The 17,286-nt window shown below is 40.0% G+C and overlaps 1 protein-coding gene across 1 annotated transcript; it reads left to right on the plus strand.

The window, feature by feature from the left end:
• The first annotated feature begins 1,252 nt into the window (after window positions 1–1,252).
• Window positions 1,253–2,757, plus strand: LOC111880802 (F-box/LRR-repeat protein 25-like). Its single transcript, XM_023877214.3, has 2 exons — window positions 1,253–2,245; window positions 2,487–2,757. Exons 1-2 carry the CDS (start codon window positions 1,289–1,291, stop codon window positions 2,619–2,621), a joined length of 1,092 nt encoding a protein of 363 aa, XP_023732982.2. The 5' UTR covers window positions 1,253–1,288; the 3' UTR covers window positions 2,622–2,757.
• The last annotated feature ends 14,529 nt before the right edge of the window (window positions 2,758–17,286 follow it).

The raw sequence follows: 17,286 nt of genomic DNA on the forward strand, positions 1-17,286 counted from the left end.
CATGGTACCAACACACTGTAGGTCGCAGTCAATGCCAAAGAATCTTGATCCTCTAACAGCTCCACCCATGACTCTTTCTCTCGCGGTGGTAGACGGGGGAGTGGTTGTTACCTTCCTCATTGTTAGCTATGTCGAAAAGATGGGCATTCTGCTTCCCAATGACCAAATCTTTTTTACTTCTGCAACTCGTGGTCCTACTCTTGATGCAAACTTAGCCCATGCCTTTACTGCTAAGTGTAATGTTCATGATAACTCCTCTGATTGGTATGTTGATTTTGGCGCTTCTACACACATGACACCATCGGCTACTAATCTTACCACCTCCACTCCATACAATGGGAATAAATATGTCGCTTTTGAAAATGGTAATATTCTAAATATCTCTCAAATTGGTAAATCATCTCTTACATAAGATATTAATCTAGCAAATGTTCTTTTGGTTCCAAAACTTACCAAGAATATTCTTTCCATAAGTGCATTAACATATGATTCTCCTATTGATGTTTTGTTTTCTAATCATAAATTTGCAATTCAGTAACAACACACCAAAGAGCATGGTTGATAATGGGCTCTATGTGCTTAGCATGGTCATAAAGCTTTGGTTGCTCAACTAAACTCAAATCGGTTGTGTGTGTCTTATGAGCTCTGGCATAGCCGTCTAGGACATGTTTCGTTTTCTACTATTTCTTTGTTATATAAACATGGTAATTTGTTTGTTACTTCTCTTTTACCTAAACCTGGTGTTTACTCATCTTGTGAGATTTCTAAAAGTCATGAGCTTCTGTTTCCTTTAAACGAAAAACAATCTTTGCATGTGTTGAATATGATACATTGTGATTTGTGAGACCCTTTAACTGTTTGTTTCATCTATATATGGTTATATGAATTTTTTTTTGCCGATGAATTCTCTCCATTTACTTGGTTCTATCCCTTAAAGCACAAATCTGATTTTGCCATAGTTCTTAAATTTTTTTGGCATTTGTTCAAACTCAATTTTCTTGCTAGAGTATGAGATGTGATTAATTACCATAAAATTAAACTTGGTTTGCATGTCTAACGGATATTTTTAACACTTGGGTGATAATCAATCAATAAAAAGTGAGTTGAAAATCGAAATAGTTCTCACTTTTATAAGGTCTGTTCTGTATTTTTTCAAAGTGTAGGGGTAAAACCAGAACTTCTTTTCACTAATACTCCAATAGTATACTTTTGCGTCGAATGTGAGTTTCGTGTAGTGTTTTCGAGGGGGAAACCAGCGTGGAGTCGGTTGCTGGCTGCCGCCGTAGAAATGGTGAAAGAAGGAGAAACTCAATGTAAAATTCCCTCAAAACGGAGAAAGCTTCAGAAAATCGGAGATGAATCGGAAGATGATCGAATCAGCATGTTGCCAGATTGCGTGCTTGTTGAAATCCTGTCTCGTTTACCCTACACAAAAGACGCGATTAGAACAGGTACACTCTCTAAACGATGGGAACATCTTTGGACTTTGCTTCCTATTCTAGTTTTTAAACATGATCAGAATAATCTCCCATGGTCCGATTTCGTTTTAACGGTTGACAAAACCCTAACTCAATGTTGCCCATTGAAGCTCAAGAAATTCGTAGTGAATACCAGTACTTATAGCGGATTCGAATCACAAGTCAACAACTGGATTCGTTATGCTATAAGATGTAACGTTGAAGAGCTTGATTTAACATTAGGTGGTGTGTCAATAGAAGCTGAATTTATGGTAGATCAAGTTTTTTTCATAAGTTCATGTTTTACACATCTGACATTAGAAGGGTGCATACTGAATCCAACTGGGGCGATTAGTTGGAAAAATCTTAGGAGTTTGTGTATTTCCAATGGGAAATTAGATGAAGATTTGATTGAAAACATATTATATGGTAGTCCTCTATTGGAAACTTTGGAATTGGAATGGTGCTATGGCTATAAGCGCCTCAATATTACTTCAAAAAGCGTAAAGAAGTTGGTGGTATCTGAATACTATGATCCTAAATACTTTTATGATGATCTTCACGATACTCTTGAAATCAATGCTCCGAATATTTTATCACTAACAATCAAAGGTGATATGTTATTGGAGAAGCTTTCTTGGACAAATGTGTTTTCTTTAGTCAAAGCTGACTTAGATTATACAAAGATGCGGCATTTGTGTAGAACATCTAAAGGAAGGAAGCTTAAAAGATTTATTCTAAACCACCTCTATCTCAAGGAGCTTAAAATTGGAAGTTTCTGTTCTAAGGTAAAATTCTTTTCCTCTGACAATTTATATCTTTATAAAAATCATAGAATCATTAGCTTTATTAGTACTTTACTGTTTATAGACCATTAATAATGTGTTTGTTTCTGCTTCTTGGGTTTCTGTATATTCTTACCACATGTCATAGCTATATTGTTGCTTGCAGTATTCATAAGTAATACATAGATGCAATGCATCGATCTAATTTTTGTTATCCTTTTCACTTGTATTTTTTTGTTGGTAGGTTGTGCCTCATTTGGAAGCTAAAGGTTTTGTTGTTCCATCAAATATCACACCTCCTGGTGTTACTTATAATTGGTCTAGTGAGAGTGAGAGTGAGAGTGAAAGTGAGAGAGAGAGTGAGGATGATTCAGAGTGATTCAGTTGAAAGTAGAGACTGGTGATGCATTGAATTCTTGTTTAGACATTTTTGTTGTTGTGAAATATTTTCATCTTTTGTGTTTTGGATCATTTCTTACTTAAAATTATCGATCGATTGACCGTCTAATGTGATCTTTCTTTATTTGGTCAATGCATTATTAGTTGTTACTCCAACGCATTTATTTTAGTTTATAAGCTTCATTTTTGTTTGTAGTTTCCATTCTTTATGATTTATGGCATTTTCTTGAGCAATTCAAATATTTCATATCCGTTTAAAATATCAATTCAACTGTTTGTTATACTCTTCCCGACAAACGGTCATGAAACCTTACCTAACATGGAAAATCATATCATCATTAGCTTTAATAGTACTTTATTGGTTAACCTTTTTTTTTTTTAACTAACCTTCACTCAAGTCTAAATTTTGTACTTAGGGGTGTTGAAAGGTTACGTGTGCGTTTATTTACGGAAAAACTGGGCGTTTTTTGGAAAAAATTTCCGAGAAAAATAAGAAGTTTTAAAATGCATTTAGTTCGTGTATTTTTCTAAATTTTTAATGGAAAATGAAATTTTTTTGTTTTCTAAAATTCTAAAGAAGTTTGAAATTTTTGGAAAACTGATAATCATTGTTTTCCATATTTTTTTAATTCCAAATTTTTTCTAAAATATTACACACCCACTTCCACCCTACTCACCTCTACCTACCCCTACCTTTACACCCCAACCCACTACACCCCTACCTACCCACACCCACCCCCAAACCCCCCCCCCCTCCCCCCACACACACACACACATATATACACCCAAATGCCCCCACAAGCACACATATACCCCTAGAAAGACACCCCCCCCCTCCACACCCACAAACACTCACCCACACCCACGCCCACCCTGCCCCCATAAACACAAACTTACACCTACCCCCCACAAACACCCCCCCCACACACACACACACTCATACACAACCATAAACATACACTGACCCCCACCCACTCCCCCCCCCCCCCCCACACACATCCACACCCACCCCACTCACCCAAAAACACCCAGCCACACACCCACCCTAACCCTAACTCCCAACCCCACCCATAACCCCCCCCCCCCCCCACACACACACAAACATACATACCCACAAACACAAACATACACCCACCCACCCAACACCACAACCACAATCACCAAACTACCATCACCATCACCATCACCACTACCCCATCACCAGTATAACCACCACCATCGTCACTGCCATCACCACCACTCCCACAAATTACCGCTGCCACCACCACCGTACGTAATCACCACCACAACCGCCACCCTGATGTCACCATCACCACCACTGTCGCCATCATCGACACCACCATTGCCAGCCGTAGCCGCCACCGTCCCCACCCCACCCTACCACCGCTATCATTATCTAAAAATGAAAATGGATAAAAAAATACATATCTAAACACGTTTTCTAATTTTTTAAACTGAAAATGTAAAATAAATAAGTTTTAACTAAACGCGTTTTCTAAATTTTCCAATGAAAACTGAACACGGAAAACATAAACCGAAAAGGAAAACGAAAAAGGGAAAATGAAAACTGTTTTTCCGTAAGTAAACACAACCTACATTTTTCCATGAAATATGAAAATTCTTGATGTTATATCACCTTCATACTCTGATAATGATTCACTGTCTATGATAGTGATTAAGTTTGAGAGGTATTCTTGTTTGATCGTGGTCGTAAAGGTGATGATGTTAATTGATTAATGTTGCTTGTAATATATGTTTAAGCTGCACATTGTCAAAGGAATTACAAATGCATATAAATTTGTTACTCCATGGAATTTTGAATTGAGCATTCTCAATAGTGATGTTTGTAAATACGATTGGCACTCTATGAATTTTTTCAATTTCCCATATCGACCATAATCTTCACTCCACAAGTTTAAATCCATAATGTTTCACTTTTATTTAGTTTTGGTTGGAAATGATCACCTTTTTCCACAAAATAGCAACATACTTTGGGTGTTATCAAAGTTACAAACTTAGCCCATAGAACACCATTTTCATCAAGTTTTCCATTTGATAGAACTAATTTATCATCAAAATAATTTGGTATTTAAACACAAATTTTCAATAGCATGCAAGTAGTTGTTGTACAAAAGAACTAATTAAGAGATAAATCTTAAATTACTCGACTATCCTTAGCTTTGATCAACTGATTATCTGATTATGATCATGATTTTTGGTACAATTTCTTGTGCTTTCATTATTTGTGTATTTTTTTCACAACTTCAAACCACATTAATAATCTTAGTTATCATCGTACAAGAAGTGAGATGAGCTTCTTTCATTATTTATGATCATTATTCGTGTATTACTTTATTGATTATCATTTGTTAAGTCTCTTTTTTTTTTTTTTTTCTAAAGTTTAAATGTTCGATTGGTCTAATCCATATATGCTTTTGTTAAATTAACATTATTAATGACAAAACTATTGGAATCCTAAGTTTGAGGATAAATCAATCCAATTTAGGCAACTAGGTTTTAGGAAACTATTTTAACAAGTCGGTTCCTAGTTTCCATATTCTATTTCACAAGTCGGTGATTAGAATCTATATATACATATCTATAATCGAGTTTATGATTATGAGAACAATTGTAATTAGCTTTTGAGTTTATTTTCCTAATAAAATAAATAAGGTATTTTGATTTTGTTCTTGTTCACTTTAATTGGTATCAGAGCCAAGGAACGGATGGCTGTGAGATCGATTTTGTTACTTGTTGAAGAGGACGCAGAGCCTCCTACGGTGAGAGTGAAGGAGATTGGGTCAACTACAGTAGGATGTCCCATGCTGAACTCAACAAATTACACGGTCTGGTCACTAAGGATGAAATTGGTATTGAGAATTCACAAGGCCTAGACCATAATTGATCCAGGAACAAAACAAAACGAAGAAAATGCTATCTGGCAATTGGATTGATCTACCAAGCGATACTATAATCACTAATTATGCAACTAGGAGATGTTGAATCAGCTAAAACGCTTTGGAATTCGATCAAAGCAAGGCATGTTGACGTTGATCGGGTGAAAGAATGTAACATACACGTTCAGTTATCGTGTTATGTATTTTTAAAAGTGAACAATAATATGAAATATTATATGAAATTTAAGTATTGAGTTCTAACAAATCGTCTTTCCTAGAAATGAAGTAAAACTATGTTTAGAATCAATCGGAAAATATTGGAAGTCTTATGAGATTCCAATCAAAAGACAAATATCGAAATTTAACGAGAATATAAATTTTGAAATAAGTGAAATTTTATTATTAAAAGTTGTAAAGAATCTCATTAGAAACATTTAGATGAAAACCTTATCGAAATCTGGGTTATAACGAAGAAGTTATGACCAATCGAAGATCCGCGTCAAAACCGACACGACGCCGTATATCGTAAAAAGTGAGTTTTCGATAAACTACTTTTTAGCCTTAGTAATCTAAATGAAAGTCGTAGTATTTTTTAAACCGGGAACTTTCATAAAAAGAACGTCAAAATATGACTTCGTATGAGGAAGTTATGATTTTTCTAAGTTTCGGTATAGCAGTAGACAACTAAAAACTCGAAATAAAGATCGAGTGTTTTTTAGCCAACACAACCTAAACGAGAATTGAAGATCTCGTCGATTGTAGTTCAATGATAAAAAGATAGAAGAAAATGGACGTCAGATGAAGAACTTAATATTTTTTAACAGACTTTTCGTGTCCCGATGTGTTAAAAATATAATAATAAAAATGAATTCAAAATTCGCCGATGGAGTCTAAACGAAAGTTGTAGAGCATAATTTCACCTTGCTGTGGTGGTTAAAAATGAATGTTGAAAGAATAATCGTCATTTCTTGCTCCTTCGAATGAGAATTCTTCGATGATTACGGACGAAGCTTTGGCTCAAAAATTTTCAATTCAACCTCCATGAGTCTCATCTACATCTAAATTCACTTTTCAAGACAAAACAAAAACTAAAAGAAAACTTTGCACACAATATATTTGAATTTTTCATATTTTCTAGAAAAATAAAAACAGAAACAAAAATATTTTTGGATTTTTGATTTTTCTGAACGAAAAATAAAACAGAATATAACACTATTTTTGGATTTTAATTTTCTAATTTTATTTGATTTTTTAAATTTTCTTATTTTTGTGTGATTTTTAAAATTTTCTGATTCTCCCCCTAAATTTGTTCATAGAGGAAAACTATGAACAAATTTAACAAAAACAAAAATATTTGAGATCAAAGTTGTGAGACGGTCTTAACTTTGTTTATCAGTACCTTCACCTTCATGAATAGATCTGGTCAATTGTCGGTATTGTGGTCCACTTAAACACGAAGGATATCGACAAACTTTTCCAAATATACCATTTAGCTAACGACGACCACGGGTATTGTTGTCCACTTAAATTAAGTAGTGAGATCTACAGACAACCTCTTAAATTGTAACGACGTGAAATTTAAAACAATTTTTCATTTTTCAAACAAAACATGTCTCATACAAATCATCTCAAAAACTCAAATGTATCAAATGATATCACGATAAAACATATCCTAGAATCTCAAATATAAAATCCTCTATCAGTGTGTACAAATCATGTCTGCGCCTTCCCGCGATCCTCGCTAGTACCTGAAATACATATCACATAACACAGTAAGCATAAATGCTTAGCGGGTTCCCCAAAATACACATACAGCACATAAGCCAATCGAGGCTATAACTCGGTATGACCCTCCAGTCAATGTGTCTCAGCGGGACCGTCCATTCCCATAGCTCATTGGACCTTCTGGTCCGGTCTAGCTCATTGGACCCTTCGGTCCGGTCTGATCGAGGACCCTCTGGCCTCATGAGTCGTTGGACCCTCTGGTCCGATCTATATAACACATAGCATACATATAACACAATGCACATAAATCTCAAACATACACATACACATACGACCCTCCAGTCTGCACATAGATACCATTCAAGGTAATGTATAGTGAGAAGACTCACCTTGTATGATGTCTAGTAACTCACGTGCTCGATATCACCAAACTCGAAACAATGACCTAGCTCCCGCCTAATTATATAAAGTAATTACCTCAAATCAATAACGGCTCTCAAGGCTAGACAAATCCCTTCCTATGTTCTCTTAAAATGCTAAAAGACCATTTTACCCCTCTAAATGTCCAAAAGTCCAAATGTTGACCAAACCCTAAAAGTCAACGAAAGTCCAGAATCGGGGCCATCCAGAATCGGGGTACTCGACCTCCTACGTGGTGCGTACTGGGATTTATGCCCAGCGTAGGTCCCAGTTTCATGCTCTTAATGGTTTTTGGTCTGAAACGGTTAACACACAAACTCATATTCCATATCTAGTCCTTATAATGTCTCTTAACCCATAAATTCAGTGACTTTAAGCCTTTGCATGGCTGTAAAGGTCACCAACACCCAAATCTTACCACTTCCTTCCTTAAGAGACTCATAATGTAACACCCTCTTCTGGATTATTTTGTGATTTAAGGCCCGTGGGCCTTAATCCGAGTATGAGAAGGTTTTGAGGCGTTGAAAAAGAAACGTTATGCCCTTTTGGGATGTATGTGAGGGAGGTTGTGTGATAAAAGAGTTCGGTTTGTGCTTTAGAGCCCAGATATATTGTTATGGCGCTGGTTCGGGATTTTCATGAATTTTGGATTTGAGTTTGAGTGGGATTCGGTAGTAATAAAGTTGATAGAAGTGTAGGGCTTCTCTTTAGCTTTCCGTGGATATAAGGATCGTCGGAAACGGACTTATAACAAAGAAGTTATGGCCTTCAGAAGTTTTGTGGTTTAGCCGAGTACGCTGGGCAAAATTTAGAGTACACTGGGCGTAATTTGGAGTACGTTGGGCGTATTGACCAGGGAGGGTCGCGAATGTTTTTCAGAGTACACTGGGCGTACCATTTGAACGCTGGGCGTACGCGAAATAGACCTGAACGTTATTTTAGGGTCTTAGACCCTATTTAAGGTCCTTATCTCATAACCTAACCCTAATACCTTCAACCTCCATCCCTCTAAACCCTAGAAATTGACCCTAAGCCTCCATTTGAGTGATTCTTGAGCATTTTGGTGATTTAGTGAGTTTTTGGTGCATATTGTGGAAGAAGGAGTTTCTTGAGGAAGCATTTCTAGGCTTAGAGCTTGTGGATCCAATCCCTAATCATGTTGATCTAGCTCCAGAAAGCATAAAGTTTGGATCTTGGTGGTTTTCTCATATGGATCTAGTGGGGTGATGACTTATTATGATTGGCCTTTGAAGAAGAAGGAGCTTTGAAAGAGAATAGCTTGAGCATCTAGCTTTTAGATCTATGATCTACTCTTGTTGGTGCATCTTCCAGAGGCATCAAGTTTGAAACTTGCTTATTGTTGTACTAGTTTTGTTTTTGGTCCATTCTGGGGGGGGGGGGTTGGTCCTAAAGATTGAAGCTTTATGAGTTGTTAAGCTCCATAGCCTAATATATGTCCCTTTAAGTGTTTCTAGTGGAAAGGATTCATAAAAATGAGTCCTTGGATGTTGGAATCAAACCATGCATGAGATGTTAGAATTTTGGGTAGTAAAGAGTGAGAGTTTTTGTGTTTGGGACTTGATCAGCCATGCAAAGGCTTAAAGTCACGAGCTTTATTGAGTGTGAGCCTTGATGGAATCTAGATCTAAGAGTATAGCTATGGTCTTAACTGATTAAGACCAAAAGAGTTGAAAAGGTAAATCTGGGCGTACGCTGAGCGTAAAACTAGTGTGCCCCGCGTATAAGGTTGGTGTCCCCGATCAGGATTCGTGTACGATGGAGTACGCTGAGTGTACCAAGGGAGGTACGCCCCGCGTAACCCCACTGTGGACTTTTTGGGCTAAGTCTTATTGGGCCTTAAGTGTTGGGCCTGGAGTTTGGGCTTGTTGTGCTGGAGATTTGGACCAAAGGAATATGTATATGTGCCTTGGGACCTTGAGTTGGGCTTGCCTCTTGGACTTGAGAGTTAGGCCTCGATAGAGTCCATTTATTATTGGGCCCAATGGGTTTTGGGGTTATTTATGGACTAGTTAGTGGACTACCTTTAGACCTAGAGAATGAGGGTAGGGACTTAGATCCTAATTTTAGATCATTGTAGATATGGCTTAGAGGTAGAGGCTGGTGCGCAACGGCGACATTTGTTGGAGCCGTTCATCATTCGAAGTGAGTCTTCTCACTATACACTACCTAGAGTGGTATTTATGTGTATACCGAAGGGTCTTGTATGCTATGTGTATGTATGAGATTATGTGCATTTTGTTGTATATATGCCATATGTTGTATAGACCAGACCGGAGGGTCCGACGATATAGACCGGAGTGAAGGGTCCAAGGATGCATACTGGACCGAAGGGTCCGACGAGCTATGACCGGACCAGAGGGTCCAACGAGCTACGGGACTGGAGGGTCTCGCTGAGAAACATTGACCGGAGGGTCGTACTGTAGCCTCGAGTGGCGTATGTGTTGTACGTGGTATTTTGGGGAACTCACTAAGCTTCGTGCTTACTGTGTTATGTGTTATATGTTTCAGGTTCTTATCAGGATCGCGGGAAGGCGGCGGCTCGATTGTACACACCAGAGAAAAGAGTCACAAATAGGGATCCTGGATTTTGATAATATTTTGAAAACTTTGTTGACTATTAAATGGTGGTTATGTAAAATGACATGTGTTTTATGAAATTAAAAATGAAAATTTTGTTTGAAAATTTGCGGTGTTACAAGTTGGTATCAGAGCCTTGGTTTGAGGGATTCGGATACACCTTCGGGTATGTCTGGACTCAAACTGAGGATTTGAGAAAAGTTTTCAAAAGGAATGATTTTTCTAAAAGTGAGTAAGAGAATTTTATGAGAAAGGGGAAACGAGCAGTGTGTACAATCAGCCAGCACCAGAACGATGATTTCCCAAAATATCCTTACGTTGTGTGTTATGAATGATATGTGATATGTTATGCATGCTAGAGATTAGGCTAGGTACTTCATATTTTATGGCTAGAGTGGCCTGATTTGTAATGCCTTAGCCTAGGAGTTATTGTTATCTATGATTTGCTTTTGAGTATGTGCGGAGTACGAGTATCCAACATGAATCCTTTTTAGAGAGGGATCTAAGTTGAGGAGTAATCTAGGATGGATACCTAGATGAGCAGTTGAGGAGCCTACTGAGAAGATAGTCGGATACCAGCGAGGGGTGGAGTTGCTTGATCTCGATGATATCTTTTGAGTACGAGTGTAGCAAGCGGAGTTGTAACCTAGAGTGGTGATACGGGTTGATAGAGATTATTCGATGCCCGAATGCTGCTTGCTTTGTGCTTTGTGGAACTCTCGATGATGGGAGTTAGCTGCTAAGTGAATATGACGATATTCAGGAGGTAGACGGCTGTCATCATTAGGAGTTCTTCAGCAGCTGATGGCAGAGAAGTGTGAGCACCTAGGAAGAGCCTAGGGGGTGACCGTGGTCAGATGAGTGCGCCGACAGGGTAGAGCTTTTCGCTAAGGAGCAAACACATGTAACAGGATGGACGAACGATAAAGTTGAGCAGCTACTTAGGAAATCATGGATGGTCCGTGTGGAAAGTATGGGTAGATGTGGCAGGTAGTATGGGCCTGTACCACTGAAAGCAGAGGACCCATACTTGATGCAGGGAGTATTCTGGAGATTTTAAGTAGCAGATTAAGAGGTGAAGTCATGGTTCGAATACCATGATTGGTAGCAGGTTAAGAAGTGATTTCATGGTTCGAGTACCATGATTGGCAGCAGGTTGTTAAGTGATGTCATGGTTCGAGTACAATGACCATGGTGGGTGGTTAGTGTTACTGGTTCTACCAGTTATTCCGTTATGTTTGGTTATACTGAGATCAGATATGAAAGGGTATGGGCCCAGAGGGCCAATTTGAATGAATTTCGATGGACCATACCTTGAGAGGGAAATCGAGTTAGTTCCCGAGGAATTTTTGGTGAGATGTCATTTGGAGTCGCAAGACTCAAGGATAAGTAGAGGTGGTATTTTTTTTTTGAGAATTGCAGTCTGAGCTGAGCAGTCGGCCGATAGCAGAGATACCAGTTTCTGTGACCAAAGTTGTGCTATTTTCTGTGAGAAGCAGGAGGGATATTGAGAGAGTATTTAGGCAGTATATTTACTGCGAGGTATTCTTATCCCATGAGAGAGTCATTAGTGGGGCTAAGATGGATAAGAACAAAGAGGTGCTTTATTGAGAGTGATGTATTATTATTATTATTATTATTATTATTATTATTATTATTATTATTATTATTATTATTATTATTATTGTTGTTGTTGTTGTTGTTGTTGTTGTTATTGTTGTTATTATTATTATTATTGTTGTTGTTATTGTTGTTGTTGTTGTTATTATTATTATTATTATTATTATTATTATTATTATTATTATTATTATTATTATTATTTTGGCAGTTCCCGGTTGCTAAGAGGAGTATATCGGGGCGGTGGCCCCCGTGGTCTATGTTGTGTATCGACAACGAGAGTGAGGTCTATTGCTTTTTTGAGTATTTCCGATTTGGGAAAACGGGTCGCGGAGTCAGAGTCGAGGTGTGTGATTGTGCATCATTTCCAGACCGAGAGTCAGATCTAATTCGAAGCATTAGGGTACCCGACGGTTTGTCGGTTTGAAGCATTGAGATGAATAGAGGCAGTCACGCTGGGAGGATCCTGAGCTTTTTGGTCAAATTTGGGATATGTGGAGTTTCTTGGTTTCCATCGGGAAGATCATTAAAGCTATTATGTGACACATTCGAAGAGTCAAGTGTGATATACCTGGTGAAACACTCTATGGAATAGATTGTTGGTATACCAATTGTGATGGTTCGAACCCTGAGTGGGGGATAACTGGGTATTCTATTGAGAGGATCAGTAATCCGTTAAAGTGCGGTTATAGGATTGGTTATGAAGATTTGCAGTGCGGACACATGAAACCTGGGTATTTGGTGAAAGATGTGAGGTTCGATGCAAGATGATGTATGTGTATGTGCTTGAGAAATGGTGAGTGAATCCACGACGGTTGGTCGTTGGTCAGAGAATTTCTTATGGTTAGGGATTTTTCCTCCGTGTTTCAATGTGTGAGATGGGAATATTTCGAGGTTCTGAGTGCTTGAGTGGAAGAGGGTATCAGGGTACTACGGGGAGCCGAAGTACTCACTAGTCAGCAAGAGAGTGTCATGATACTGTGGGGAGCCGCAGTATTCGCTGGTTAGCGAGAGAGTCTGGTCATACTGCAGGGAGCCGTAGTATCTACCAGCCAATGAGATGATGTGGCGATACTGCGGGGAGCCATAGTATTTGCCAAGCAGTGAGGGAGCATTGTGAAACTGAGGGGAGCCGTAGCTTTCACTGGTCAGTGAGAGAGTGTTGTGGAACTGCGGGGAACCATAGTTTTCACTAGCCAGAGCATGATGCAGAGGAGTTCCTAGGCTTGGGTAGCCTTATCAGTGAGTCTGTGGGAATCTGGTAGACAGGACATGGGCACGACTGGGATCTCCCTAATGGTCGGGAGTCGTATTTTGAGTTAAGTTGTGGTTATCACATTGAGAAGGAATTGGATGTAGTGATGTACGCAAAAGTTATGAGTCATAGGTTATGAGTTGAGAGCTTCGTTGGGACGAGTGATTCCAATTTCGCGCCGAGCCAGAATCTTGAGTTTGATTTGGCTCTAATGGTGTAATGCGAAGGCAAGATGAGATTCCGAGCTTAAAGGTGGGTTACTTTTGAGGGGTATTGTGTGTCATCTAATGTTTTAGACCTGTGTGGGTCAGTTCGTTTGTATGGGACGGAACGCGAGATGTATGAAGCTAATGAGTAGTAGACAACAGGGGTCGAGGGTGAGACGATTTCAATTGGGATTGTAGTTTTCGCTTGGGGTAAAGCGAACTTTGTGACTTATGTGTCACGATGGGCCGAGATAGTTACTGTGAGAAGGAAGTCGGTAAGTCATTTTATTGGGTGTGCAGTGGGTAGCACTTGAAGGTCCAACTGTCGGGTCGGGAGTTGACCTGGTGTTCAGTGTCGGATAGAACATTTGAGAGGAACTGGGGCTTATGATTCAGGGTGCCAGAGGATCGTTCTGAGTCGGATTGACTGCTTTCTTGTGTTTGAGGATAGAGTTTTGAGGATCATTCCTTCAAAAGTGTTATGATATTTGTTCAGGTAGTGGGTCGATAGTGGGATTTGACCTTTCCATCCCTTTTGAGTTGCGACCGGGATCGATTAGAGAATCAAAATTGATAGAGTATTCTTAGAGTATGTTATTCGATGAGCGATTAAGATGATGATATTGCGAGGGTGGTCTGGCAGGGAGACAGACCAGTAGAGTTTTCAAGTTCTGGAGAGGCAGATCGAGTACAGTAGCGGCAGAAAGGTTATTCCTTTTGGGATGTGGGTGAGGTATGTTGTGTAATAAAAGAGTTTGGTTTGTGCTTTAGAGCCCAAATGTATTGTTAAGGTGTTGGTTCGGGCTTTTCATGAATTTTGGATCTGATTTCGAGTGGGATTCAGGAGGAATAAAGTTGGAAGAAGTGTAGTACTTCTTGTTAGCTTTCCGTGGATATAAGGATCGTCGGAAACGGACTTATAGCGAAGAAGTTATGGCCTTCAGAAGTTTTGTGGTTTCAAACTTAGCCGAGTACGCTGGGTGTACTCAGTAGGTTGGGCGTAATTTGGAGTACGTTAGGCATACTGACCAGGGAAGGTCGCGAACGTTCTTCAGAGTATGCTAGGCGTACCATTTGAACGCTGGGCGTACGCAAAACAGACCTGAACGTTATTTTAGGGTCTTAAACCCTATTTAAGGTCCTTATCTCATAACCTAACCCTAATACCTTCAGCCTCCATCCCTCTAAACCCTAGAAATTGACCCTAAGCCTCCATTTGAGTGATTCTTGATCATTTTGGTGATTTAGTGAGTTTTTGGTGCATATTGTGGAAGAAGGAGTTTCTTGAGGAAGCATTGCTTGGCTTGGAGCTTGTGGATCCAAGCCCTAATCATGTTGATCTAGCTCTAGAAAACATAAAGTTTGAATCTTGGTGGTTTTCTCATATGGATCTAATGGGGTGATGACTTATTATGTTTGGCCTTTGAAGAAGAAGGAGCTTTGAAAGAGAATAGCTTGAGCATCTAGCTTTTGGATCTATGATCTACTCTTGTTGGTGCATCTTCCAGAGGTATCAAGTTTGAAACTTGCTTATTGTTGTACTAATTTTGTTTTGGGTCCATTTTTGGGGGTTTTTGGTCCCAAAGATTGAGGCTTTATGTGTTGTTAAGATCCATAGCCTAATATATGTCCCTTTAAGTGTTCCTAGTTGAAAGGATTCATAAAAATGAGTCCTTGGATGTTGGAATCAAACCATGCATGAGATATGAGAATTTTGGGTAGTAAAGAGTGAGAGTTTTTGTGTTTGGGACTTGATTAGCCATGCAAAGGCTTAAAGTCACAAGCTTTATTGAGTGTGAGCCTTTATGGAATCCAGATCTAAGAGTATAGCTATGGTCTTAACTGATTAAGACCAAAAGAGTTGAAAAAGTAAATATGGGCGTACGCTAAGCGTAAATCTAGTACGCCCCGCGTACTAGGTTGGTGTCCCTGATCAGGATTCGTGTTCGATGGAGTACGCTGAGCGTACCAAGGGAGGTACGCCCCGCGTAACCCCACTGTGGACTTTTTGGGCTAAGTCTTATTGGGCCTTAAGTGTTGGGCCTGGAGTTTGGGCTTGTTGTGCTGGAGATTTGGACCAGAGGAATATGTATATGTGCCTTGGGCCCTTGAGTTGGGCTTGCCTCTTGGACTTGAGAATTGGGCCTCGGTAGAGTCCATTTATTATTGGGCCTTGGTGGGCCCAATGGGTTTTGGGGTTATTTATGGACTAGTTAGTGGACTACCTTTAGACCTAGAGAATGAGGGTTGGGACTTAGATCCTAATTTGAGATCATTGTAGATATGGCTCAGAGGTAGAGGCTGGTGCACAACGGCGACATTTGTAGGAGCTGTTCATCATTCGAGGTGAGTTTTCTCACTATAAACTACCTAGAGTGGTATTTATGTGTAGAACAAAGGGTTTTGTATGCTATATGTATGTATGAGATTATGTGCATTTTGTTTTATGTATGCCATATGTTGTATAGGCCGGATCGGAGGGTCCAACGATATAGACCGGACCGAAGGGTCCAACGATGCAAACTAGACCGAAGGGTCCGACGAGCTATGACCGGACCAGAGGGTCCAACGAGCTACGAGACTGGAGAGTCTCGCTGAGACACATTGACCGGAGGGTCATACTATAGCGTCGAGTGGCGTATGTGTTGTACGTGGTATTTTAGGGAACTCACTAAGCTTCGTGCTTACCGTGTTATGTGTTATGTGTTTCAGGTTCTTATCAGGATCGCGGGAAGGCGGCGACTCGATTGTACACACCATAGAAAAGAGTCACGAATGGGGATCCTGGATTTTGATAATGTTTTGAAAACCTTGTTGACTATTAAATGGTGGTTATTTAAAATGACATGTGTTTTATGAAATTAAAAATGAAAATTTTGTTTGAAAATTTACGGTGTTACACCAGGTCCTGCCCCTGCTCTCTCAACTGGAGCTCAATCTCTAAATCGCGCCGCCTAGCGGCCTCCTGCAACTCCAATAAGGTACTACACCTCTGTGTGGATACAAACTGCCTGATGTCCCTCTTGAGCATACTCAGATATCGAGACATCTGAGCCTGCTCCAAAGCAAACTCTGGGCAAAACATCGCGCTCTCAGTGAACATCCCGGTGATCTCCGTCACCAAATCTGAACCCTGCTTCAGTTCCAGGAACTCCTGAGCCAACCTCTCTCTCTCAACCTGCGGAACATAACGAGTAATGAACATTTTCCGGAACTGATCCCACGAAACCGTAGCTCGCTGCGCCTCAGAATAAGATCCCGTGGTCAACCTCCACCAATCCTTCGCCCCGAGCCTCAACAGGTTCAGAGCACACCTCACCCTCTTATCAGCAGGGCATGAACATGTGAAGAAACATCCCTCCACGTCTGATAACCATCTCATAGAAACAATCGGATCCTAAACTCCATCAAAAGTAAGGGGCTTCGTATTGTCGAAATCCTGATACTGAAAGCCCGGACTGGTTCCTCCCCCTGCTGCTGCCACAGCCGCTGCGGCTGCCGCGGCCGCTGTCTCTGTAAGAGCCCATAACGCTCATCAAAATACTCAACCATGGCGGTTTTGATTGACCGAAACAGTTTTTGCAACTCAGCTCGGAACATACCAACAACCTCATCATGCAGGATATCATGAATCCTAGCATCCAACTCATCCGTACTCATCTGGCCAATGACTTCGGGTGGTACTGTTCCATCCTAACCACCCTCTCCTGATCCTGATCCCGAACCGGATCCTGCCTCAAAACGTCTCGCATCCGCCATACTAAAATGAACCATAAGAATCTCAGATACCTCGCATAACCGCCGAGAACCAACCTCTAACCAACAACCTAGGGGTTGTGACTTCCTTGACACGCGTATGGGTCCTGTGCTTTCAATAGTACAGGCCCATACTACCTTCCACACTTACCCATATTTGTCTCAAGTATC

This window comes from Lactuca sativa, chromosome 7 (assembly GCF_002870075.4).
Source record: "Lactuca sativa cultivar Salinas chromosome 7, Lsat_Salinas_v11, whole genome shotgun sequence".
NCBI classification, from domain to species: Eukaryota; Viridiplantae; Streptophyta; class Magnoliopsida; order Asterales; family Asteraceae; genus Lactuca; species Lactuca sativa.

Excerpts from the sequence above, each read along its gene's own strand:
- LOC111880802 (XM_023877214.3), top strand. The coding sequence starts at position 1,289 with ATGGTGAAAGAAGGAGAAACTCAATGTAAAATTCCCTCAAAACGGAGA. Across the intron at positions 2,246-2,486 it reads TTGGAAGTTTCTGTTCTAAG|GTTGTGCCTCATTTGGAAGC; the intron begins GTAAAATTCTTT and ends TTTTGTTGGTAG.